At 41.1% G+C, this 26,053-nt stretch overlaps 1 protein-coding gene across 7 annotated transcripts; it reads left to right on the top strand.

The window, feature by feature from the left end:
* Nucleotides 1-10,967: 10,967 nt before the first annotated feature.
* CEP20 (centrosomal protein 20) lies at nucleotides 10,968-25,797 on the top strand. Of its 7 annotated transcripts, none has more exons than XR_009703216.1 (6): nucleotides 10,968-11,025; nucleotides 14,239-14,436; nucleotides 16,729-16,813; nucleotides 20,385-20,521; nucleotides 22,001-22,150; nucleotides 25,553-25,797. XR_009703216.1 is itself a non-coding variant. In XM_061208566.1 (5 exons), the coding sequence occupies exons 1-4, from the start codon at nucleotides 10,998-11,000 to the stop codon at nucleotides 20,515-20,517; spliced, it is 444 nt and encodes a 147-aa protein (XP_061064549.1). In that variant the 5' UTR covers nucleotides 10,968-10,997; the 3' UTR covers nucleotides 20,518-20,521; nucleotides 25,553-25,797. The 7 variants fall into 7 exon arrangements, 5 of the variants coding, with proteins under 5 accessions (XP_061064549.1, XP_061064550.1, XP_061064551.1 ...); XR_009703217.1 differs by lacking the exon at nucleotides 25,553-25,797 and adding an exon at nucleotides 22,663-22,769; XM_061208566.1 differs by lacking the exon at nucleotides 22,001-22,150.
* Nucleotides 25,798-26,053: the final 256 nt, after the last annotated feature.

Raw genomic sequence — 26,053 nt, 5'->3', positions numbered from 1 at the left:
GCATTCAGTGTCTATCGTCTCTCCAGCTGACTAAACTTTTTTTCTGTATCTGTTAATTTTTTTCAACTACTAATCAAATAAAGGCAGTTTTCTAAAAAACTGTGTTGAGCGCTTATCATGCATTAGCTAATTTGTAGCCAACATCCCAGGAAGTGGGTATGATTAGTCTCCTTTTGATGGATGGGAAAATCAAGGCTCGGAGAAGTAGAGCAATTTGTTCAAGGCCATGTAACTATCCAGCATTCACACCCAGTGCTGCATTTTAATAGAGCTTGTGTAGATAACCAGGATCCTGCAATGCTGTCCTAGGTGGGAAATCAGAGTTGCAAGGGTACCACAGATGCATTTGTAAGAATGTTATCAAGAGCCAATACAGCAGGGTGATGGATAGAGATGTCACCTTGCCTGACTGAGCTTTTGCTTTGCTTTCGCAGATTCTCTTTGGGAATGAACTTCCTGGATTTTGTGAAAGCTGCATCTTTTCACTCTCCTTGGGAATACCTCTTGAATCCACAATGAAGCCATAAAAAGGCTTATTGGGTTGGGTGGCTGTTAAGAAAACCCTACTCGCCAGACAATGGATCCTTTGAATTGGAAAAACTTCTAAACTGACAATTTTCTCATCTTCAAACAATTGTCTCATTGGTACCCATGAAAAGACCAAACTAAAAAGTGGATACAAAGAAATATAACACCCAGCCTTTGGGACTCTCTTAATAAGATGAAAGAACAGAAATTAAATTTAGAACAAAATTAAAAACCAAATCTAGCATAAATTCCCCCTTTCCCTCCCTCTTATACACCCCTTATCCCCAACAGCCTGTCCTTGATCCTCTAGAAGATCTTTTGGATCTATGGATCCCTGGTCTAAACCCCCATCCCCTTTCATGAAGGAAAACAGGTGGCCAGAACTTTTCCCAGGCCCTCCTGCAAATGACCAGGAAGTAGCTCAGCTGGAGGCTAATAGTCAAGATTTGACAGGTATGATATTAGAGGCTGTCTCCTCTAAAGTGAATTGGCCTAAAGTTGAATTATGCACTCAGAAAGACGGAAAAAATTTAACAGCAATTACCGTAGACTTCTGATAATAGACAAATACACTCCAAAACTCTTAGGAGAAAACTTGCATTCTCTCTATGTCCCTTGAAGACGTAAACCTTACCTTGTCTTTGAAATGTAAATACTCCAGGAGGTATCTAAAACCATGCCCACACTTGCTTGAGACTAAAGAGAGAGGATATTTTATTTATTTATTTATTTACTTTTTTTTTTTTTCCCCCTCGCGGCTTGCAGGATCTTATTTCCCTGACTAGGGATTGAACCCAGGTCCACAACAGTGAAAGCGCTGAGTCCTAGCCACTGGACCACCAGGGAATTCCCTAGTTTATTTTATTTTTGAGGGCTTTTAAAAATACAAACTCCTGGGGACTTGCCTGGTGGCGCAGTGGTTAAGAATCTGCCTGCCAATGCAGGGGACACGGGTTCGAGCCCTGGTCCGGGAAGATCCCACATGCCGCCGAGCAACTAAGCCCATGCACCACGACTACTGAGCCTGCCCTCTAGAGCCTGTGAGCCACAACTACTGAAGCCCGCGCGCACTAGAGCCCATGCTCCACAACAAGAGAAGCCACCGCAATGAGAAGCCCATGCATCGCAATGAAGAGTAGCCCCCTCTCGCTGCAACTAGAGAAAGCCCTCACGCGCAGCAATGAAGACCCAATGCAGCCAAAAATAAATAAAATTTTAAAAAATTAAAATTTAAAAAAATAAAAATGCAAACTGCTAAAAGGGCTCTCTTGCCCAAACTCTAAATCACAGCCTCCTTAAGATTACAGCTGACTCTTGAACAACATGGGGATTAGGAGCACCAACCCTCCAAGAAATCAAAAATCCATTTATAATTTTACACTCATCCCTCGGTATCTGCAGTTCCACATCCACGGATTCAACCAACCATAGATCATGTGGTTCCTATGCAGGACGTGCAGGTCCATGTCTAAGTGGACCTGTGAATTGAAATTCACAACCTGTGTTGTTCGAGGGTCAATGTACTTGTCAAGAGCAAATACAAATCTTCAAAACCTTCTCCACAAATATTACCAAAAAGCTTTAAAGCAGGTAACCTTCACTTGTTATTTTGTCTAAAAGGGTCTATAAACAGCCTGCTTTGGTCATTTCTTAGGTCCTATACCTGTGTGACCTCTGTATGTACAAAATTAGATTTGTTTCTCTCCTGTTTCTCTCTCTTATGTCAATTTCATTATTAGACCAGTCAAAAGAACCCAAAGGGGTAAAGGAGAAATTTTCCTCTCCCAAACAGCTGTGTGACCTCTGTGACCTCGAACAAGGTACTTGACCCTTCTCTGCTTCAGTTTTAGTGTGTGTAGTCTCACGATGATTGGAGCTCAGAGAGGACACGGAAGCCCTAACTGAGATAAAGACTAGGAAAGTTGGGAGACATTTTGGACAAGACAGCATCTTTATCCTACATTCTTTTCCAGCATGAAAACGTCCTTATTTTGTGAATCTGTAAGTTCATTATAACAACCACACATCATAGGTTTGTCTAGCCCATCTGGAATATCAAATAGTCTGTCCACTTGTTGTATGAATGAAACAGGAAACCTTGTGAAACCGAGCAGGACCCTGTGAGGCTCCTGGGTACAAATCCTTTCTGTGTCCCCTGTTTCTTTTTTGTAGGAAATAAGCTTCATTCAGTCTCCTTGACCTTCCCTGAGTTCCAAAAGGGCAGATATGGGAAAGGAGGGAATGCAGGAACAAGGGAGGAACAGTCAAGAAACAATAGTGCAGCCTTGGGGCAGCGTCCTGGTTCCTCCTCAAGGAATATATATAAAAATATCTTTGAGTTCTTCTGCAGAATTATGGCCCCCACATGGGTAGAGGATGGTAACTTCAGGCTGAGCACAAGACCCCTGGAGTACCACCCTGTTGCCTCACCAGCAACCAATCAGTAGAAAGTCACACACCCTGCAGCCCTCACCCCAAATTTTGCCTATAAAAACTTCTCCCCCCAAACAATTGGGGAGTTTGAGGTTTTTGAGCACAAGCCACCTGTTCTCCTTGCTTGGCCCTGCAGTAAACCTTTCCCTGCTCCAAACTCTGACGTTTTTGGTTTGTTTGGCCTTACTATGCTTCAGGCACACAAACTTTGTCTGGCAACACTTAGACTTGGCATCAGACTGTTTGAATGGTCAGGTCTCAGTCCAGCTGTCTGACCTGGGTAGGTCACTTCGCCTCCTGAAGTCTTGTTTCCTCATCTCATCTTTAAAGCAGGATAACAATAATACTTACCTCCTGGGATAATGTGAGGATTCAATTACATGATACATGCAAAATGTCTCACACAGTGTCTAGTAAGAGGCAAGTATTTAAAAAATAAGTCACTCCTATTTTAGCACTGTGCCCAGTGCAACTATATTGCAAAAAAAGACAGTAGCTGTTTTCCTCCTTAATGAATCAGAAAGAATTTGAATTCCCCTGGGATTCAGACCCATCCCTTTGACTCAGCAGCTTAGATGTCATAGTCTTGGGGGCTGTGAATGGCTTATGTACAGGCATGTCGTATTTTCAAAAGATGCCTTGACTTGTCTGTTGAGGATACCATTTCTATAAAGTAGCTGTCTCCAATTTGTAAAACTCCATCTGCACTCCCCACCTCACCCCCATTCTCCAGACAGCCTTTCCTGCAGCTCCTAAGAAAAGGCACCCTACCAGGAGGGAGGTGACTAAATCTTGGTAAGGGACACTTAACTCTTTTGATCTCAACCAGCAGCTTTGGTCCAGCTGGGATCCTCTGATAGAACACATCAGCAAGATTTACCTCAAGAATTCCGTAATCCTTAGCCCTCTTGGTAAACAAAGCATTTGTTGAATTTATTGCTCATCCATCCCTCCAAAAATGTCCTGTTAGCAGTGGCATGAGAATGTCATTTTACCTGGCAGATTCATTTTACTTCCTCTAAAGGACTTACATTAATTGCCACTGCCTCTTCCTACCCCAAAAAATTCCATTTTAAAATATTCTACATGGCAACGTTCCAATGTGAGAACTACGTATATGCCACAGTGCAGAAATCAGGACCTATGATCTCCGTGGGTTCCATTTTCTTAGTCCCTCTGGAGGAGAAGGGCTGGGCTGCAATCCCCACTCCACCACTCATAGTCAATTGTTGTGGGTCAGTTACTTCTCTGAGTCTCAGTTTCATTTGTAAAATGAGCCACCTTGCAGGACTTCATTCAGTCAGTCATTCTACAAATATTTGTTCTACCAGAGAGGAGCAATGTAGGCAAGGTTTCTGTCCTTCAAAGCAGTCCAGTGTGGGCACCAGACGTGAAACAAAGAGTCTCAGTCCAGCCTATGTAGGTGGCTCTGCCATGGTGCTGGTGTAGGGTGGGGGAATTCTGGGGCGTTCTGAGGATGACTGTGACTTTACGTTCCTGCCGCTCTCCAGGTGCAATTCAGGGAATGCCCTAAGCTCTGGAATTGCTGAGTGATGAGTCATCAGAGAACTGGGGGAAGGTAGGGGACCAAGGGCAGTTGGAGCTACCCCTGGTCTCTGGGATTGAGTGGCAGGTTCCCAGAGAAGCCGACTTGGAGAGTGAGATTATTAGGAAGTGAGATGATTATTAGGAAGTGAGATTATTATTAGGGAGGGCTCTTGGGTTCAACACCTAGGGAGGGGGATCGGGAGAGGGGAGGAGGAAGCTGGGTCCCAGAAAGGCCTCAACCTACCACAGGAAGCTCTGAAGTTGAGGGGTTCCCACGGAATTGTCCCAAACTGGGGTGCGAGGTCTGGACCTTTATACTCCAGCATGGACCAGGCACTGGAAGTGGTCTGCCCTCAAGAAGGGGCATGACCTTGAGCCTTGGTTGGAGGACCAGGTGGGGTGCATCTCTATTTGGAAGCCTTCTCCTATCTCTATATCCCTCCCTTTTCTCAGCCCCTCCCAGCCCCCAAAATAGATCTGAGAAGAGAAACGTATTCTAGCCAGAGAACATTTAGGAAGAAATGAAATATAAACTGAGATCTGAAGAATGAGTGGAAATCAACTAGGAGGGAGAGGAGAGAGCAGGAAGAAGTTTTCAGGCTGAGGGAAGGGCATATGCAAAGGTCCAGTGGTAAGAGGGGGGGCAATGGGAGGGGCAGGGAAGAAGTGCCTCTCGTTCGGGATAACTGAAAATAGCTGAGCAGGGGTCAGTGGACTTGAGGTCATCCTGACTCTGCCATTTACCTGAAAGTTACATAAACTCTCTAAACCCCAGTTTCTTTATGAAAGGGGATGATATACCTGCCTCCCAGTTTTTTTTGTTTTGTTTTTTTGTTTTTTGGCTGCGTTGGGTCTTCATTGCCGTGTGAGGGCTTTCTCTAGTTGCGGCGCATGGGGGCTACTTTTTGTTGCAGTGCGTGGGCTTCTCATTGCGGTGGCTTCTCTTGTTGCAGAGCACGGGCTCTAGGGGCTCAGGCTTCAGTAGTTGCAGCACGTGGGCTCAATAGTTGCGGCATGTGGGCCCTAGGGCGCGCGGGTTCAGTAGTTGTGGCTCACGGACTTAGTTGCTCTGAGGCATGTGGGATCTTCCCAGACCAGGGATAGAACCCGTGTCCCCTGCATTAGCAGGCGGATTCTTAACCACTGAGCCACCAGGGAAGTCCCAGTATTTTTAGGATGACGTGAAATAACATGCACACAGTAAGGGCTTATAAATGTTGGTTGCTCTGTTTATTATTAATGGATATTGCTCTGAAAATAATAATGGTCCATTTGTTAATAATATACTCTTTGCCTAGAAAAATCATAGAACAAGAAGTCAGGAGTTGGCAAACTTTTTATTAAAGGATCAGATTGAGTATTTTATGCTTGTGGACCCCGTTACAAGTGGTCTCTTACAACTACTCAACTGTTGTAGCATGAAAGCAGCCACAGACCCTACATTAGAAAGTGGCGATGGCTGTGTCCTAATTGGACTTTATTTACAGAAAGAGGCAGCCAACCCTGGAAACCAGATTATTAAAACACCAAAGCAAGTCTCTGTGGTTCGAGAAGACATTTCAGGTCCTTCCTCTATGTACCCTTCCTTCCCTCGTTTGGAATGCTCTCTGTACACATCAGTTACGTATATTGGGTTGGCCAAAAAGTTTGTTTGGCTTCTCTGAACGAACTTTTTTGCCAACTGAATATTTGCATCCGCGTACAATATTACATAATGATAACAAGCAAAAAAGCGAGCTGCAACAAAAAAATTCCCATTTTGTCATCGTAAGAGCTCGTGAATTCAGATTCCATGAAGTTCATGAGCTGCCATTTATTGCACTTGAGGTGATCAGTTGCAATGATCCTGTGTCAAGAAGCTGAAACTGCTCATTGCGATGATGAAGAATCGTTCAAGAACTCTGCATTTCCTTCAATTGTCCTAGCTTGGTTTAACCCAAAAAGCAAAATCTGAGACAAGGAGTTATTTTGGAAATAGTTTTTTGCGGAGAAGAATTCTGAGAAACTGGAGTGGGGGAAGTGTGACAGTGAACTTGGGAAGAAGGTGAAATCAGTGCAGTGGTGAGTTACTGAGCTGGTTACTGCTCTGGGCAACTAGGGCTCAATCCCCCTGGAGACCCTCTAGGGAACTATGTAGAATATGTCTCATAAATGTCCACCTGAGACATGGATTATTCACTGGCTCCCATTGGTCAAGGGAGGTGTTACTTACCCCCCGCCCCGCTTCAAGAATTGAGCATGTCAAGATCCTTAATGTGGTCAAAAGGAGGGCTATCAAGTTTCACCTGCACACAGCTGGTTGTGCACAGTAATGTATACACATAATTAAAAATTTAAATCAAAATTACTCTATGGATTAAAGAATGTCTCTCTCTGACCACTGACCCCTAGCTATCCAGTCTTCCCCAGGGGCAATTTTTGTTTGTACTTTCTCGTATATCTTTTCAGATGTGTGCCATGTATAGCTATTGCTGAACCAGGTTTGTTTGCCTGATGTGCCACAAGCCAAAACGCTGAGGTGCCAAGGTTTGCAGCAAAAAAAGGGTTTATTTACAAGGTAGTCAAGTGAAGAGACAGGAGAACAAATCTCAGATCCACTTCCCTGAAGGCGAGAGGCTTGAGATATTTATGGGATAAAGAAGAAGGATGGGGCTTCCCTGGTGGCGCAATGGTTAAGAATCCACCTGCCAGTGCAGGGGACACGGGTTCGAGCCCTGGTCGGGGAAGATCCCGCATGCTGCGGAGCAACTAAGCCCGTGTGCCACAACTACTGAAGCCCGCGCGCACTAGAGCCCATGCTCCGCAACAAGAGAAGCCACCTCAATGAGAAATCCGCACACTGCAACGAAGAGTAGCCCCCGCTCGCTGTAACTAGAGAATGCTCGCGTGCAGCGACGGAGACCCATTGCAGCCAAAAATAAATAAATAAATAAATTAATTAATTAATTTTAAAAAAAGAAGGTTGGTCTTAGATATGGGGAAAGGTGATTGGAGGTAGGGAAAAGGTGAGGTAATCACTGTTCTACATAGACATATCTGAGTTACATGCTTTTGCATGGGATGTATGTTCAAAAATGGAGGCACTTAGCACGATCTGAGGGTGGCATTTCTGGCCCTCTGACATCAAAAGGTTATTCATCAGACACCCGCACAGGCCCAGTTTTAGGGTTGGTGGTCCCAAACAGTCTTAGCCTGATTGAGCTTGAACAAGACACAGCTGACTCCAAGTTCCTGGAAAACAACTCAGGCAAACATCTTATTGTTTAGGCTTCATGAAGCTTGCTGCATATGCAATTTGAACAAAATAATTAAGGCAAGCTTGCCTAGTGAGGGTGGGCTACAAGCAGAGGGGTTTTTAAGCAAGCTGTTAGATAACCTCAAGAATTTCTATTAGTGACCAGTTTCTGTTAATCCTATGAGGCACAGTTTCAGGATGAGTTGGTTTGTTTTTTTTTTGCCCCAAGCTTCCCTCTCTTTATTTTTATGTATTAATTTTTTTTATTGGAGTAAAATTGCTTTACAATGTTGTGTTAGTTTCTGCTGTACAATGGAGTGAATCAGCTATATACATACCTATATCCCCTCCCTCTTGGACCTCCCTCCTCCTCTTCCCCCCCCATCTAGGTCATCACAGAGAAGGATGAGCTTTTTAATTATATGGAGAATGGTTTCATAGGTAAACAAATAGTATTTTCCCTTTCTTTAGACCATCGGTGACATACTACACACAGTCTCCTGGACCGTGCTTTTAAAAGTTTCTATCTATGCATCTTTCTGATAATTACACATATATGTTTAGAGCTCCCTCTTCTTTGGAATGACTGCATAGTATTTCATTTACCTTAATTTACTTAACCAATCCCCCTACTGATGATATTGTTATTTCCAGTTATTTTTTAAAAGTCAAGATGATTGAAGTATACATGCAGTAGTGTACAGCTCTATGAATTTTGATAAACATATACAATCATGTAGTCACAACCGAGGTGCAGAACAATTTCATCACTCCAAAAGTCTCCCTAGTGCATCTTTATACATAGTCATCCCCTTCATTCATCCCCAGCCTCTGGAACCACTGATCTGCTTTCTGTACCCTGTCCAAAAGGACTTTCCCTTTTCCAAAATGTCATATAAATGGAATCATACAGGATGCAGCCTTTGAGCCTTGTTGCTTTCACTAGGCACAATGCATTTGAGATTCATCCATATTGTTGTGTGTATGAGTGTTTGGTTCCTCTTTATTTCTGAGTTATATTCCATGGTACAGATATACCACAGCTAGTTTATATCCATTCACCAGTTGGAAAACATTGGGTCATTTCCAGTTGGGGCAATCATGAATAAATCTGCTATTATTGCATACTAGTTTTTGTGTGGACATAAGTTTTTATTTCTCTTGGGTAAACATCTAGGAGTGGGATTACTGGGCTGTATGGTAAGTGCATATTTGACTTAATAAGTACTTGCCAAACTCATTTCCAAAGTGACTGTACCACTTTGTCTTTCTACCAGCAATATATGCCAATTCACCCGCATTTGGTATTGTCATTGTCAGTTGTTTTTATTTCAGCCATTCCCATAGGTATATATATATTTTTGTCTACCGCAAACAGTGCTACAATGAATATTCTTATACACATATCCTTTATAATCGGGTATGAGTATACTGTAAGATATATTCTTAGAACTAGAATTGATGGGCCAGAGGATGTGAAAGGTTGTTCAGGTATGCCAAACAGCCTTCTGAGAAGGTGGGGCCAGTCTCCTTGCCTACCAGCTAGGTATAGCATTGGGTTGGCCAAAAAGTTCGTTCTGGTGTTTCCGTAACATCTTACAGAAAAAACAGAACGAACTTTCTGGCCACAACTCAATAATACCTGTTTCACCACATTGTCACCAACACAGTGTATTACCCAATATCATTACAATTTTAAATGAGATTTCACTTTAGACGACTGCTCTATGCGTATCTATCTCATAGGGCTGTTGGTGAGTACTTAAAAGTAGAGCTTTTAGAGCAGGGCCTGCCACCCACAGAGTGGCAATGGAGGTTAATAGTTATTGTATGATTACCACTATTAATCATTATTATTTGCCTCTCTCTCTCTGAGTTCCTCATCAGTATATTCACAAACGCTTTTCTCCAAATAGCTCAAACATTCTGCCTACGGAATTTAGTTAATCTTTGTAAATCTCTTCAGACGCTGGCTAGGATTTCAGGCACTGTGGGTTTTACAGAATAGGGAAGTGTGACAGGATAGCACCGTTCTAAGGTTACAGAACAGATCTGTGTCCCACGAGGTCAAAATGAATCGAGTTTGGAACAGGAATGGGTTCCTCTAGGTTACAATGACTGTGAAGCTTTTTTTCACTGCCATCCACTTTAAGAAATACACCAGGAACCAGAACACACATATAGACCTGAAACAAAAGTTTCAAAAACAATACTTCTATGTTTTCTATTTGCTCTATTCCATTTCATTGAAAATATGTTCACTGGGATATACTAATAGATTTCAAAATCTACTATTGGGTTAAGACTAGTAGTTTAAAGGGCAGTGTTCTAGGTCACAAATGTTGACCTTTCTGGAAATACAACTGGAATCATAGAACCTCACACTCAGTTTTGGGCACATTATTCCCTTGTTCCTTTTTCTTCATTTCCTTGGGATGCTAGAGCTTATTCGTTCATCAATCATCTTCACAAATAGCTCTTGGATTCCTTATGTGCACTGCCCAGTATTAAGCGCCAGTGTAGAGAACAGGCTTTGAAGAGCAAGAGGCCTGGATTCAAATCTCACCTCCACCATTTGCTGGTGACCTTGGTTACGCCTCTGCAGTCTTCAAACACTCAGTTTCCTCCTTTGTGAAATGTAGTAGTAATAGAGAAATCAATGTCAACGCGTGTAAAGCACTTATAATAAAAAGAGTGTCAGGCTCAGAGTAAGCCCTTAATACAGTGGTTCTCAAGGGGTGATCCCCAAGAACAGCAGCATCAGCATCATTTAGTAACTTGTTAGAAATGGAATTCTCGGACCTCACCCCAGATTTACTGAATCAGAAACTCCAGGGGTGGGGCCCAGAAATCTGTTTTAACAAGTTCTCCAGGTGATTCTGATGCATTCTCAACTTTAATACCTGGTAACTATTAACAATTAGTACTTGAGGCTGCAGAGATGAGCAGCGGGCAAATCATGAAGGCTAAAGTTAAGCCCTAGGGTGCCAGCAGGACTCCTGGTAAGGTTCCAACCTGCCTCAGACCGGGCTTACCCTCCCTCCTCCCTCAGCAGGGCCCGCCTAGAGCACTCGCTGATTGGTGGGGTCTCTCTGGACCGTCACCACCCATCCAGCCACGGAGAGCGTAAACGGAGAGGGGCGGGACTAGGCGCGGCGAGAGCGGCGAGCCTATTGGCTACAGGCTACGGCGCGGAGCGGGGCGGAGCTGCGCGTGCGCACGGCCTAGGCGCGCCCCTGGGGGCCGTTGAAAAATGGCGACTGTTGCCGAGCTGAAGGCGGGTGAGTGTGAATGGGAAGCTTGCCGGCTGAACTATGTCGGCCTTCAGCCTGTGAAAAGGATGGGACGAAAGGAGGGTGCGCGGAACACTAGTCAGCCTTTTCGGGGGTCGTTCTGTGGCTTCAGGGCCTGCGTAGCGTCCAGAGGGTGTGGCGGCCGGCGCGCGGGGGCCCGGGGGGGATGTGGTTGCATAGGGGCAATGTTTAAACCGGCTTTGAGCTGGAGGAGGAGTCCCGGGATCCCCAGGTACCTGAGAGGTCTATAGTTCTGCACCTTGGGTCTCTGGCGCATCTTTCTGGACCTCGACGGGGGCGAGGCCGTGGGCCGGGCCTTTCCCTCCGGGCTGATGATTACAATATCTAAACCACCGTTGTTGGTGTTCAGCACAATCCTAAACCATTTGCTTGCTTATCTCATTGCATCTTTACAACCACCTGCGAGGTGGGTCGCGATTTTCCATTGGGAAAAAGTGGAGGTAGAAAGGTGTCTGGCCTGGCCATTCTCCTGTGTTTTTAGGAAAAGTTCCACAAAGGTTCGAGTCCTTAAGCTGAGAACATTTGTACACCGTTAGTTTTGACGCAGATGTCCAAACAAGTAATAGTAATTATAGTTATTAGTCATCGAGCCTTATGTGTCAGGCCCAGCCCAGCCCCTGTGTTATCTAATTGATTCTGTGTATCAACCTTATGCCATTTCATAGAGTAGGAAATTGAGGCGCCGAGAGGTGAAACAGATCGACCAAAGTAATTTAGCTAGAAAGAGGCAGAGTGAGAACCTAGAGAAGCTGCACCAAGCCTGCAGGTCTTAGTTACTGAGTGATACTGCTGCCCGGCTAGTAAAACCAGTTCCATTTTTCAGGGAATTTAGGCTCTAAATCAGTGATTCTTAGAGATTTGGTGGGGAGAGTATGATTTGAGAATATGATTCAGGAATTATTGATTTAAATGTATATTTGCGGCCCAGGACTGGTGAACAGTCATTAAAAAGGCATACCTCTATCCACAAGGACAGACTTAACATGAATTGGTGAACTCTCTCCCCAGGAAACACATATCACCTGTAATATTGCATGCAACTTCTGAGGATTTAAAGATACTTTGGAATATAAACCAGGTTAAGAAGGTCTTTCCAAAGAAATTGTCATGGTACAGTGTTTTAATAAACATGATAATAGAGGGCAGATCAGGATGATGGAACCCTAGAACTCTCTAGACAAGCAATATCCTACACAGATGTAGGGAGCCCTTTATGCTTTTCCTGCATTCCTCAGCTCTGAATGTGCTTAGTGTTCAAGAGAAACCCATTGAAAATGCTTGCCAATCAATTATCTTATATGGGCTTTCACCTTTTTAAAGCACTTTCACTTCACATTTTTCCACCTTACTTGGTTCTACCTCTGAGACATAGAACTCATGTTGGAGAAGACAAGTGAGGCAGGAGTTAGTGATCTACCGCTGAGGTAGTGATGAGACATGCTGGGTTTCCTAACTCCAGCTTCATTAATTCTCATTTCTTTGCTGAGTTCAAGGCTGTGCTGTGTGAAAATACAGAGTAATTGGGGGGAAAAAAATCTCTCCGTCTAATTTCTAAAGATGGAATTGGAGAACAGGGGTTCGGTTATGATCCCAACATAATAAAGCTGTACCTTCCTTTTATGGACCTGTTACACAGTCTGACTGGGTGATAACTACTCTTAACACACCTGCAGAAAAGGTTGAGGGGATGAATCTAAATATAAGGGCCAAGAAAGGTTAAAGTCTAGTCTGGATTGTATCTCTTTAATCAACAAAAACCTGACTCAGGTTTTTGTTGTTTATCAAAGCTTAAAAAAATTTCATCTCCATGCCTACTTGGATACACTCCCTGGGCTCCCTTTATTTTATTTTATTTTTGGCCGCGTTGGGTCTTCGTTGCTGTGCGCGGGCTTTCTCTAGTTGCGGCCAGCGGGGGCTACTCTTCGTTGCGGTGCGCGGACTTCTCATTGCGATGGCTTCTCTTGTTGAGGAGCACGGGCTCTAGGCGCGTGGGCTTCAGTACTTGTGGCTCGCGGGCTCTAGAGTGCAGGCTCAGTAGTTGTGGCGCACGGGCTTAGGTGCTCCGCGGCATGTGGGATCTTCCCGGACCAGGGCTCGAACCCGTGTCCCGTGTGTTGGCAGGCGGATTCTTAACCACTGCGCCACCAGGGAAGTCCCTGGGCTCCCTTTCTGAATTGTCATTATTGTGGTGTACTTATTTATAGCATAATACAGTATTAAACTCTATTTATTACACCAATAGTATACAGCACAGTATTATAATGCCTCTAGGCAGCTCTCTGTTCTAGGCACTATGGGTGAAATGTGTTAATTCTCTGGAGTTGTTATTTAGCTATTAAGGACAACGTGAGAAAAAAAAAAAAAAGGTTCCAGACCACTGCAAGGGATGATGCCAATTCAGCCCTATCCATATTAGTATTTATAGCTAAATCTCATTATCATAACTACTGATATTTGTAATAATGACCCTTGCTTATCAAGAAAGATTACATTCAGCATATACAGCCCTGATTCCTTGAGATGGTATTGATAAAGTTACATGTTAGGTTTCTAAGTAGGCTTACAATTTCAAAATCTTACTGTTTTAAGGAATTAACTCATAATTGTCTTTAACAAACAAACAACCCCCCCCAGAACAAAAGCCCGCCTTTTTGTTCAGAATGGGCCATTTCCCAAGGGTTCTGGGTATCAGTTTTTATACAAAGGACATGACATAGTCCTTCCTTTTTGGAGTGTACTTGTTATCTTTAATCATCTGCTTTCTGGACCAGAGGGTTTTAGTGACATACAGAACCTGTCTGCAGTGACAACCATTCTTGAAAAGATATGAGACACTGGGAGATAAGTTCAGGTCCCAGTAAGCTAAGTATATTTCTCTCCCCATTTTCTTCTTCACTAAAGAATGTGTATCAGGCTGTAACCTCTGACAGTGACGATGTTGGAAGGATAAACTTGCATTTGCTTAAATATATTAAAATAAATCATCGCAACTTAGGAACTTTATTTTTTATTACAAATGTGGCTTGTGGTAGCTAATGTGATGATTGTTCAGTTTGTCATAGAGTATAGGTTGAAAGTGCGTGTTATGCCATTTACCTTTTAAGCATTTTTCTTCAAAGTTTGGCTAAGAACGACAAAATTTCTTCTGTAACTGAAGCATTAATATTTTATATTTAACAGTTTTAAAGGACACCTTGGAAAAAAGAGGAGTATTAGGGCATTTAAAAGCAAGGATTCGAGCTGAAGTTTTCAATGCTCTTGATGATGAAAGTGAACCTCGACCATCATTGTCTCATGAAAACCTTCTAATTAATGAATTAATTCGGGAGTATTTGGAATTCAACAAATATAAGTATACAGCATCTGTCCTCATAGCAGGTAAGAGGTTATTTATTGTTAGTTACCTGATATGAAATCTGCCTCTTCCCGTCTCCCAATTCTCAGAAAGTGTTTAGCCTAGAAATCTAATTCCATTACCAAACAGTATCATCTGGGACATGACTGGGACATAAAACTCCCACAGGCTCTTTCCATAGCTTGAACAAGTTCTCGTGAGGTTTATTGTATTGTAGGGGAAAATAACTCAATAAACACTTAAGCTAGGTGCATACTTTGAAAAATCATAATTCCTGGCACTGACAATAAATACTTGTTTACTGGTATTGAGAGTAAACAGTTCTTTACATTTTACCCTATGTGCTGTCAGTCTTTTTTCTATGTATATGCTTTAAAAATACACACACACACACACAAATACACACACACAGATTTTATATATATTCTTTATTAAAAAATATAAAACATTGGAGATAAAGCCTCAAAATATTGCTACCATGTATTGATCAGGCACTGTATACAAATGTATGTGAAAGCATGATATCTAAAAAGGATTAGATAATCTATTAGAAATTTCAAATCACTGTGTTGTACACCTGAAACTAATATAATATAATATTGTGAACCAACTATACTTAAATAAAAAAAGAAAGAAGAGATCAACTATACTTCAATAAAAAAAAGAAAAGGATTAGGAAGGTAAACTCCAAACTCATTCTAGTGATGGGAGGGAGAGAAATAGTATTGGGGGGAGGGAGTCAACAGTTAAAAAGAAATTTACTTTATCTGTTAAATTTTATTTCTTAAGAAAGAAAGCAAAAGAACTGGAAGAATATGCACAATAGTCAGGGTCAGCATTGCCTCTGGGCTGGGGGAGATGAGGTTGGGAGGATGATCAAAACACCTTGCATGTACATACCTTGATTCCCTTGTTCAAGGTGTAATCTGTGCTTTAAGACTGTTTGGTGCCTTGGAGATACGCCTCATCAAAGAAAAGAGATCATGAAGTGGATTTTGGAAGAGAGAATGGATTCCTTATTTGTGATGCTGGAACTTTCCATTCGATAGATCTTTTGTTAATATTCTAGATCTTTTATTTAATGTTAACTGAATGTTAATACCTTAACTGAATAAAGACTGATGATTTTTATTGGTTTAAGGATCTTCGATATCAGTATCTTCACTTTCTTCAGTTTGTTATAGATGGCTATATAATACATTAATAATCAGAAAAGAAGAATATGAAAATATCATCAATTAGATGTCTTGGACTTGTGCTTACCTAGAATAGAATATAATGACAATAGTCAAGTTTCTACAGTGTCTTGGCTTTTAAAAAAAAAAATGAGGTAAAATTAACATATAAGATTCTTTACCATTTTTAGTATATAGTTCTATGGATTTTACCAAATTCATACAGTTGTGTAACTACCACCACAATCACAATCACAATCACGATATAGAATGTTTCCATCACCTCAAAAAATTCCCTGTGTCCCTTTGTAGACAACCTCTTCTCCTACCCTCAAACCCCTAGCAACCTCTGATCTGTTGTTTTCTGTACCTATCATTTGCCTTTTCCAGAACGTCATATAAGTGAAACCATGCAGGATGTAGCATTTTGAATCTGCTTCCTTTCACTCAGCATAACACATTTGAGACCATGCTGTTGTTTTTCCCCTCTGAATAGCATTCCATTGTATGGTTGTGTTGATTTATCTATTATCAGTTGATAGACATTGGGGTTGTTTCTAGTTTTTGGCAGTTATGAGTCAAGCTGCTATAAACATTCATTTACAAGGTTTGGCCGAACGTTGTTTTCATGTCTTGGGTAAAGAGCTAAGAGTGGGATTGCTGGGTTGTGTGTGGTAAGTGTATGCTTACCTTTATAAGTGGATGCAACATTTTGTTCTCCTACCAGCAGAGTATGAGGGTTCCAGTTGCCCTGTATCCTTGCCAGCACTTCATGTTAGTGTTCATTGTACTTTTAGATTTATTGCCGCCAAATGGATATCAGCGCTGTCGTGTATTTAATTTACAGGCTTCTTAGAAAGTAGGACTTCTGAAGTCTAGTATATAGAAACAATATTTTCCCAACTCAAAATTGGGAGATTTAAAAAATAAGTTTATGTTAAACTGTATTAAAATATGCATTTAACAAAGTAGCTATTCTGAAAGTCATAAAATCACATACGGTTGCATCTGCCTTGGCGTGTGCCATCATCATTCTTCTAAAATCTGAAAAATGTGTATACCTCGTAAGTGTGGTTTTTATCAAAATCCTATTTACTTTTTACATTAATAAAGATCAGTGTTTTATGATTTTCCCCCCAGAATCTGGTCAACCCATAGTTCCATTGGACAGACAGTTTCTCATCCGTGAACTAAATGCATTGGAAGAATCAAAGGATAATACAATGTAAGAAGTTTTTTTAAAAATAAGTTTTCAGATATTGTTGTATTGGAGTCATAATTGCATAGCAGTGGTTTTATTTCATTTTAATTCAGTAGGTATTTATTTGGGCCCAGTGTGTGTCTAGCACACATCCACGGTGTGCAGCTGTGAGTAGGTGCTAAATGCCTGTGGTTTCAGAGGACTGAGCACCCCTGCTTCATCCTAAGGGTCATGTCTCTTGGCTTCTTGATCCATCCTTTTGTTTTTTACCTGAGGCTTTGCTCTATCAATTGTTTTCTTCCTCACATTTAACTCTTCCTCCTCACTGCTTCCTTCACTTCAACTTGGGAATGTACTCAAATCTCCTCTCTCCAAAAAAACCTCTCAACTCCTTTTATCACTGAACTTAGTGAAGATCAACCCCCTGTTTTCATTTTGTTATTACCCCCTCTTTTGCCTTCTCTGCATTTTAAATCCTCCCCTCACCGTTTATACTGAAACTGTGCTCTTGAAAAAGAGTGACCACTTTCTAGTAGTTTCTTAGTTTTTTTCCTACTTTAGTGTTTCTTAAACTTTTTCTAGAGGATCCCTGAATGGCAGAAAAAATTGTACCTAGGAGGCCTGAGAACATAGATCAAAGCAACTTTCCCCTAGTAAGAAATGCCTTTGAAGTCTTATGTTTTCTCTTTCTAAAAGTTTATTGAATTTTTTCATTCTACTTCATGATATAATTTTTTTACCATTAAAATGTTTTAAATGACATGCCAATTAAATTGAACTCTCCCTCAAATCTTTGTGTAAAATTAGTGTTCTGGGATCATATGCCACCTGTACTTCGTACCAGGCCCCTAGCACTAAGAGTGGGTATATATCTATTTCCAATTTGAGAAGCTCAGCTTTACTTGAGTTTCTGCAGTGTTTTGTAATATTGACAACTCTTCCTTAAAACACTTCTTCTTGTCATTTGTCTTTTATGACCCTTTACTGTCTTGGTTTTTCTGTCTCCCTAATGGTCATCACAGTTTCTTCATTGGCTCCTTTAGGGTTCCTTTAAATTTTGGGCACTCTCCCCCAAGTCTTGTCCTTAACTTTCTTTTCCTCTTGTCCCCCTGCCCACTTTTCTATGTAGTCTTGAGTCTTTAATGATGTCTCCACGCTGGTGACTCTGCTTTAAATCTTACAGAGCTTGTGAATTATGGACCCACATTTCTGCTGGCATCTCAAACTCCGTGTGTCCAAATATCAAGTCCATTATTTTCATCTCTTCAAGCCCCCCTCATAGCTTCCTCATACAGCCATTCAGGTCTTCACCTGAGAGCTCACTTGCACTTCTGGCTCCGTCTCACTTCTCCACCAGTCATTTTGCAAGTCTCATCAATTTGGCCTGTGCAGGAGCGCCTGTCTGTCCTCACGCCCTGCGCCGTGCAGTTCAGGAGGCGTCTGTCCCGTTTCTCTCCAGTCACTTTCTTTTCCAGCTCGTGTCACGCTACCAATAGTTTGCTTTCTGAAAGACACTTATTGCTTTAAAACATTTCCATTGAAAAGTTTTCAGATTTTAAAAAGTAATGTGGTCCATATATGGTGTAGGGTCCAGTGGAAGTCTGAAGTAGCACTAATAGTCACATTAATATTTTTCAGTGAAACTTAAGAATTTTCACAAAAAGTAGGATAAAGTGTATAATAACCTTATGTTAGGTCAAGCCATGCCACCAAATGAGTTTGTGCCAAATTTATGAAGAAAATTAGTTTTCAGAGTTTTTGTTTTTCAAAATTGCAAATAAGGCATTGTGAAGCTATACTTTAAAAACAATTATCTCTTTTTTAAGTAGGATTTTTGAAAAAAGAAACCTTAATATTCATGAAGCTGCAGGTTAAATGTGGTAGTTTTATATTTTCTAATATGTCTTAAAAATTTTAAATCTTAGGTAAATTTTATTGTAAATTTGGAAAACAGAATTTTTTTAATTTAAAAATCTTCTTTGACCGGTTAACACTTTGGGAAACAATGGTTTAAAGTAGACAAAGAGACCTATTTTATATTCCTGTATGAAGCTTTTACAAGAGCTGAGGCATCTTATTAAATAGAGAAACTCACTCTCTTGGTTTCTTTGTGGTATGGAAAAATTGCTTTTGTGTGTAGTTGGTTATTTATTGCTGTATAACAGATTACCCCAGAAGCTGGTGGTTTAAAACAACAGACATTTATTATCAGTGGAGAGGAATCTGGGCGTGGCTTCTGTGGCTAGTCTCACTCATGAGATTGCAGTTAAGATGTTGGCCGGGGATGCAGTCATCTGAAGGCTTGGCTGGAGCTGGAGGATCCGTTTCCATGTGACACATTCACATGGCTGCTTGTCGGAGGCCTCAGTTCTTCACTACATGTACCTTTCCATGGGACAGCTTGAGTGTCCTCATGACATGGCAACTGACTTACCCCAGAGAGAGTGACCAAGAGAGAAGGCAAGGAGGAGGCCACAATGCCGTTTATGACCTAGACTCTGAAGCTGCAAGTGCTGTCACTTAATGCCTTACTCAGTTCCTGAGAAGTGAGTTCAGCTCACACTCAAGAGGAGAGCAGTTAGACTCCACCTTTTGAAGGGAAAGGATGTCATACTTTGAACCATCACACCTGCTAATAAGTAGATAGATTATCTCAAAAAGACAATCCATTAAATTGATATTTTCAACTGTGATATTGGAAACAAGGGAAAACCACTCTTTATTGTCATCAGAGCAGCCTCCATTGGTGCAAGGGCACTAATGTAAATCTCCAGGCAGCATGCTGTAAGGAAAAGAATATGGGACTTGGGGTTCAAGTGTAAAGTTTGTTGACTATATAAGCAATCTCTAGCAAATCCTCAGTGAGCTGTGGTTTTCTCATTTCTAAATTGGAGATGATGATTATGACATCACAAGGTGAGGATAAAATGAAGGGAGAGAAGAGTGTTTTGTAAACTGTAAAGTAGCTTTTAAAATATTAGTTCTTACCCGACTCCTGTATAGCTTGCATTTATATACCATTTAATATGTGCCAGGCATGGTTCTAAGCACTTGACATTTATTAACTCATTTCATCCATAACTGCCCTATGAGGTAGAGACTATGCTTATCCTCATTTATAGAGGAAGAAATATTTATGAGGCTGGGGACGTTAAGAATCTTGCTGAGGTCAAGTGGCAGGGCCAGGATTTGAACCCAGGCAAGGATTTATTAATCCAGTAAGTATATATTGAATAGTTGTTTTGTATCAGACCATGTTAGGTAGTAGGAAATCTTATACTGGACTTCGGAGTTTAAAAAAAAAAAGCTGATTCCTGTGCATGGATTGAAATTGTATTTCAGCTTAGGTGAGGTTTAACTTGTTAACGTGTTTTCTCTGGATTTTAAAATTGTCTTTAGAGTTAAATGGTACACTTAAATTTGAAAAAGCATGAACAGTTTGCAATTTGGATAATAACCATGCATCTTTTTTCTTTTAAGTCTGGTGAATTGCTTGGCTGTTTTCGTGTCAGAGGCTACCTTTTAAAGAGTAGATATTTTTAAGCTTTTCCTATTTATTCAAATTGAATTGATTTTGATTTTCTTCCTGCTATAGACCTCTTTTGTATGGAATTTTAGCTCATTTCTTGCATGGAACTAAGGATGACATCCAAAATACATTTCTGAAAGGGTCTTCACTTCAGCCTCCAAGCCCAAATCTTGGCAGACAACCTAATGGAAGAAAGTAAATGGGTATGAGTTTTCTGAGACTTATCATTTAGCTATCAGCAAGTATATTTTCTTCCTATCTGTTTTTATCTTTGGAACAGTTTTTCCTGAGATTTTGAGTCAAAGTTTATTCCATTTATATCCAGTATAGTTAGCCTGTGTTATTTATCCTCAGAAAAACAATGCTTTTCAGAAGAAGAATCTTGCGAGGGGTGGGGAGATGACTAGACAAAATTCTTAGATATAATTTCTATAAAGAAGTGTTGAAAAACTTGAATTTTACATAGATTTGTACTCTTTGGAGTAGCTTATTAGATCCTTAGAGTACTGAAGAAAGAGCTTTTTATCACATTATCAATTTTTTTGCCTCTAAGACTGAAAAAAGGCAAGATTGCTGAATATAGATAGAGCAGTCAGAGGTTTATGTGTTGTCCTTTGCATTTTCAGGATTCTTTTTTTTTGAGGGGGTGGGGGGAATACTCTTTGTGGTAGCGTTATAGTTATCTATAAATAAATTCTTAGGAGAATAGCTCATATTTCTTTTAAGAATGCTCACTCTTCCAATGAGGTTTCCATTGTTTTGATTATATCAGCAATAGGACCTCAATTTGATAATCTAAGTTGAATGGTTTATAGCTCAGTGTTTCCAACTATGGTTGAGAGTTGATTTCTCTTTTTAAGGATAGTCATAGGTGGGGCTCAGGCAGCTGATTATCAGAACAAATATAAATCTTTTTTTTTGAACCTGCACCCTTGGCAGTGAAAGCGTGGAGTCCTAACCACTGGACTGCCAGGGAATTCCCAGAACAAATATAAATCTTGACTGTTGAAATAAACTTTTAAGAAACATCTAAAGTGCAAATTGTCTTTTGCAGTTTTCCTGAACTGCCATGAGCAATATTGATCATGTTGGGCTTCCCTGGTGGCACAGTGGTTAAGAATCCACCTGCCAGTGCAGGGGACATGGGTTCGAGCCCTGGTCCGGGAAGATCCCACATGCCGCAGAGCAACTAAGCCCGTGCACCACAACTACTGAGCCTGCACTCTAGAGCTCGTGAGCCACAAATACTGAGCCCACGTGTCACAACTACTGAAGCCTGCGTGCCTAGAGCCCGTGCTCTGCAACGAGAGAAGCCACCGCATGAGAAGTCTGTGCACCTCAATGAAGAGTAGCCCCCGCTCGCCGCAACTAGAGAAAGCCCGCGAACAGCAACGAGGACCCAACACAGCCAAAAATAAATAAATAAAAAATAAATAAATTTTTTGAAAAAGAAAGGAGTATTTAATGGCCTTTTGAGATAATTGCGAATGTTTAAAAAAATATATTGATCATGTTAAATACTTATTCTGTCTCTTAAGATCTGAAAGCAAAATATTTGTGAATCAGGGTGATCTCTTGGAGGTTAGTTCTGACTTTACTAGGAGTTATCCTTCTATATATCTTAGAATTCTAAGTCCATGGGACATTGGAAAAGAAATCATTCCCGTCTACTTATTTTACAGTTGAGAAAACCAAGACTAAGAGGTTCATTGACTCATCTAAAGCCTGTAGCTGATCATTTTTAGCAGAGTCAGCACCCTTGATCGCCATTCCTGTACACTTTCCACTTAAAGAATATGGAGAAGTTTTCTTAGTTCCTTCTTCAAGTATTGGTAAGGAACTGTCATTATTGCCTACTATTTGGCAAGAACTTAAAAAACGAAACAAAACACACGGTACAAGAGTAGATCTCTAAACATCAGTAGTATAATGTGAAATTCCCTCTAACCTCCTCCCTCATCGCCTCTCCCTAACGCCTTGATTTCCCTCCCCTCCACAGAAGGTAGTGCTGTTAGCAGCTTGGTGGGTGTCCTTCAGGAGTCATTTCTACGTATTTAAATTTATATGCACTGTTCCTGTACATATTATCCTACAGTTTGCTTTTTTCACTTGTTTTATCAGTTTATGTAGATCTGCTTCTACCTCGTTCTTTCTGTAGTATTCCATAGTACTATTGCTAATCACTATTTACTGATCTACTTTTGTTTTTGTTTTTTTTTGTTTTTTGTTTTTGGCTGCATTGGGTCTTCGTTGATGCTCGTGGGCTTTCTGTAGTTGTGGTGAGCGGGGGTACTCTTAGTTGCGGTGTGCGGGCTTCTCACTGTGGTGTTTTCTCTTGTTGCAGAGCACGGCTGTAGGCGTGTGGGCTTCAGTAGTTGCAGCACATGGGCTCAGTAGTTGCGGCACACGGGCTCTAGAGCGCTCGGGCTTCAGTGGTTGTGGCTCACAGGCTTAGTTGCTCCGCAGCATGTGGGATTTTCCCGGACCAGGGATTGAACCCGTGTCCCCTGCGTTGGCAGGTGGATTGTTAACCACAGCACCACCAGGGAAGTCCTACTTTTGTATGTTTTAAATTTTTTGCTTTTACAGTATTGCAGGGTAGCATTAGTATTTTTCTTATGTGGATGCCTAGAAGTAGAATTGCTGGTTCAAAATATATGCATATTAAAAAATGTAGGGCTTCCCTGGTGGCACAGTGGTTGAGAATCTGCCTGCCAATGCAGGGGACACGGGTTCGAGCCCTGGTCGGGGAATATCCCACATGCCACGGAGCAACTAGGCCCGTGAGCCACAACTACTGAGCCTGCGCGTCTGGAGCCTGTGCTCCGCAACAAGAGAGGCCGCGATGGTGAGAGGCCCGCACACCGTGATGAAGAGTGGCCCCCGCTTGCCACAACTAGAGAAAGCCCTCGCACAGAAACGAAGACCCAACACAGCCAAAAATAAGTAAATAAATAAATAAAAAGCATTAGATGGAAATCTATAAAATAAATAAATAAATAAATGTAGTAGATATTGTTTAATTCCCCTCCAAAAAGGCTTTACCACTTTACATACTTGCCAAGAATATATGATAATGCCAGTTTCTCTTTAATTGTCACCAGTGGATATTGTACACATTAACACGTGTTAACACAGCAAACCCATGACGTTGGTATTTTTAGTTCCAGTTGGGTGGGTGGGGGAAGGGTGTGCTAGAGAGGATGCAAGAGTCCTTGGATTACCTTGGCTCCTGTCTGTATAAAGTGCCAGAGACATCAAAGATTCGAGTTCAGGTCAACAAAGCTTTGGGTACCTATTCTGTGGAAGACTCAAAAAGGAGAATGAGTGCACTAATAGGAGAACAGTGATACTGCAAATTATTTTTCTTGATCATCAAAAATGTTACTGGCACAACAGGGACCTCATTGTGCAATGAATTGTGAAGAATTGTTAGCCCCAAATTGCATTATGTTTCAGTAACACATTTAGGCATTCCATTTACTTTCTCAACTCCAGCTTATTGTGTGAAAGATACATAAGTTTTATTTGACAACGTCGAGAAGTTATAAAGGTATTAAAATAATTATTCTTCAGATTATATACCTTCTATCTACACAAAGTCATCCAGCTGAAATATAAAACACTAGAATTAAATTCTATTTTATTTGAAGATAAGTCCAAAGCCTGCCATCATGAAAACACTTCTTTTATTAAAGCTTTCAAAGTACAAAAAAAAATGAAGAGGGTTTATATAACAGGCACTCTCACCTTTGAAATGGTAGCCAGTTCATTAATGCTGCTGATGTTAGTGCTTGTAATATTGAAAGCAAGGTAGTTTTTGCTATAAATAAAAGCCCAGATATTTTATAATAGAGAAAATCATTATCAGCTCAACATTATTGCACATCTATGAAGTACATGAGTGACATACTTCACTCTTTTATAACACTTTTCTAGAAAACCTAAAATGGTTTTGCCCTAAGGATGTTGTTGATCTTGTTCTTCCAGCAAAGTTGCCTAACACTGAGGGGGATGAATTTTCCAGACCTGTGGTAGTGTTAGCACTCTGCACTGCCTCTGAGGATGAGGACTGCTCTGGACTAGCAAGGCTGTGTGTACATCACCTTGTCCTCAGAATTAGCAAATCTAGTGTGCATTTTTGGTGCTACAATTGCATATTTCTAACAACTTGTCTAAATTTGTATTTTTTTGTCTCCTGTTATCAAAATGGTCATTAAAAAGGTTTTGTTTTTTTACTTGTGAAGAGTGTTTGGGGAATTGGGGGTTAGGGTTGGGGGGGTTCGTGTTTTCTTAGGAATTTAGTTTGTGCATTGCATTTTTTTTTTGTGGCTGCGCTGGGTCTTCATTGTGGTGCGTGGGCTCTCTAGTTGTGGCACGCAGGCTTAGTTGCCCCGCGGCATGTGGGATCTTAGTTCCCTGGTTGGGATCTTAGTTCCCCGACCAGGGATCGAACCCATGTTCCCTGCATTGGAAGGTGGATTCTTAACCACTGGACCACCAGGGAAGTCCCTGTGCGTTGCATTTTTGTTGCATTTGGATGTTAAGTCTCTTTAGGTTCTTTTAATCGAGAATACTTCTGCCTGCTACCCTCTCCCCCAGGACAAAAGAAATGGATCAGACATAACTAGGGCCCTTTCTTTACTATTCTGGAGCACAGTGTGTGGTCACAGGGGCTCTGGGCTTCTCTGAACCTGCATGGAACTTTCTTGTTTTGTTTTTGGCTGAAGAACATTTTCTACAGTTTCTCGGAGGGTTTTCTGATTTTGGTAGGAAGTTGTAAACCATGCTAGTTTTCTTCTTGCCGCAAGAGGGTGCTGCTGGGAGGATTTCTATTTGAAGAAAAGTTTTTTGTTTTTGTTTTTCTTCTTTTTAGTTGAGCTTTGGCATCCCTCAAAATACTAATTGAATACACAGTCCTTTCTTGTGAATTCCATTCCTTACATACAGTGTAAGTTTGTAAGTACTTACCCAGGGGTTTACTCCAGGGTGTACTCTATTCACTTAAAAAAAAAAAAGGAATAATTGTGAATAATTAGAGTGAGTCCCTAGTACTAAACATTTCTGAATTCTTCAATAGTGTTTAAAAAAAACCCTTTTTTAAATTGTCCTAAGCCATCTAAGGAACTCACACAATATTAAATATATAACATCCTATAATATATGTAGATAAGTCTGCCTGCTGCCCATTTTTACTTGGGATGAGTACTGACCTTTGCTTCTGTTCATTGCAGAGGACCACCTACAGAAGGAGCAGGGGAGGCGTGCTAACACTGAAAACCTGCACGCTTCTCCCGCAATGAAGAGATGACATTTCCATTTGGAGCGTTTTTGATAAACTTGTATGTATTAAATAACTTATTTATTCTCCTAATATTACCAGAATTCATCACTAGTATTTGTACTTTGTGGAAATGTGAGTTTCTGCAAAACCTTTAGCCCCTTGTGTTTTACTGCATTTGTGAATAAAAGCTAACTCTGTCATCTAGCTTACCAGATTTGACTTGAAAGAAAATGTGTTGTTTTTAGGAAGATTTTAAAGGCCCCTAAATTTTTGAGAAATGAAAGGGTTTTTTAGTACCCTATAAATTCTTCTAAAAAAATAATCAGGTCTTTGTAGCCATATGCTCTGTTCTTTTTTTGGCTGTACCACATGGCTTGCGGGATCTTAGTTCCCCAAACAGGGATTGAACCCAGGCCCCGGCAGTGAAAGCGCTGAGTCCTAACCACTGGAC

The sequence above is a fragment of the Eubalaena glacialis genome, chromosome 13 (assembly GCF_028564815.1).
Source record: "Eubalaena glacialis isolate mEubGla1 chromosome 13, mEubGla1.1.hap2.+ XY, whole genome shotgun sequence".
Lineage (NCBI taxonomy): Eukaryota > Metazoa > Chordata > Mammalia > Artiodactyla > Balaenidae > Eubalaena > Eubalaena glacialis.
This window is presented reverse-complemented; position numbering and strand designations above follow the sequence as displayed.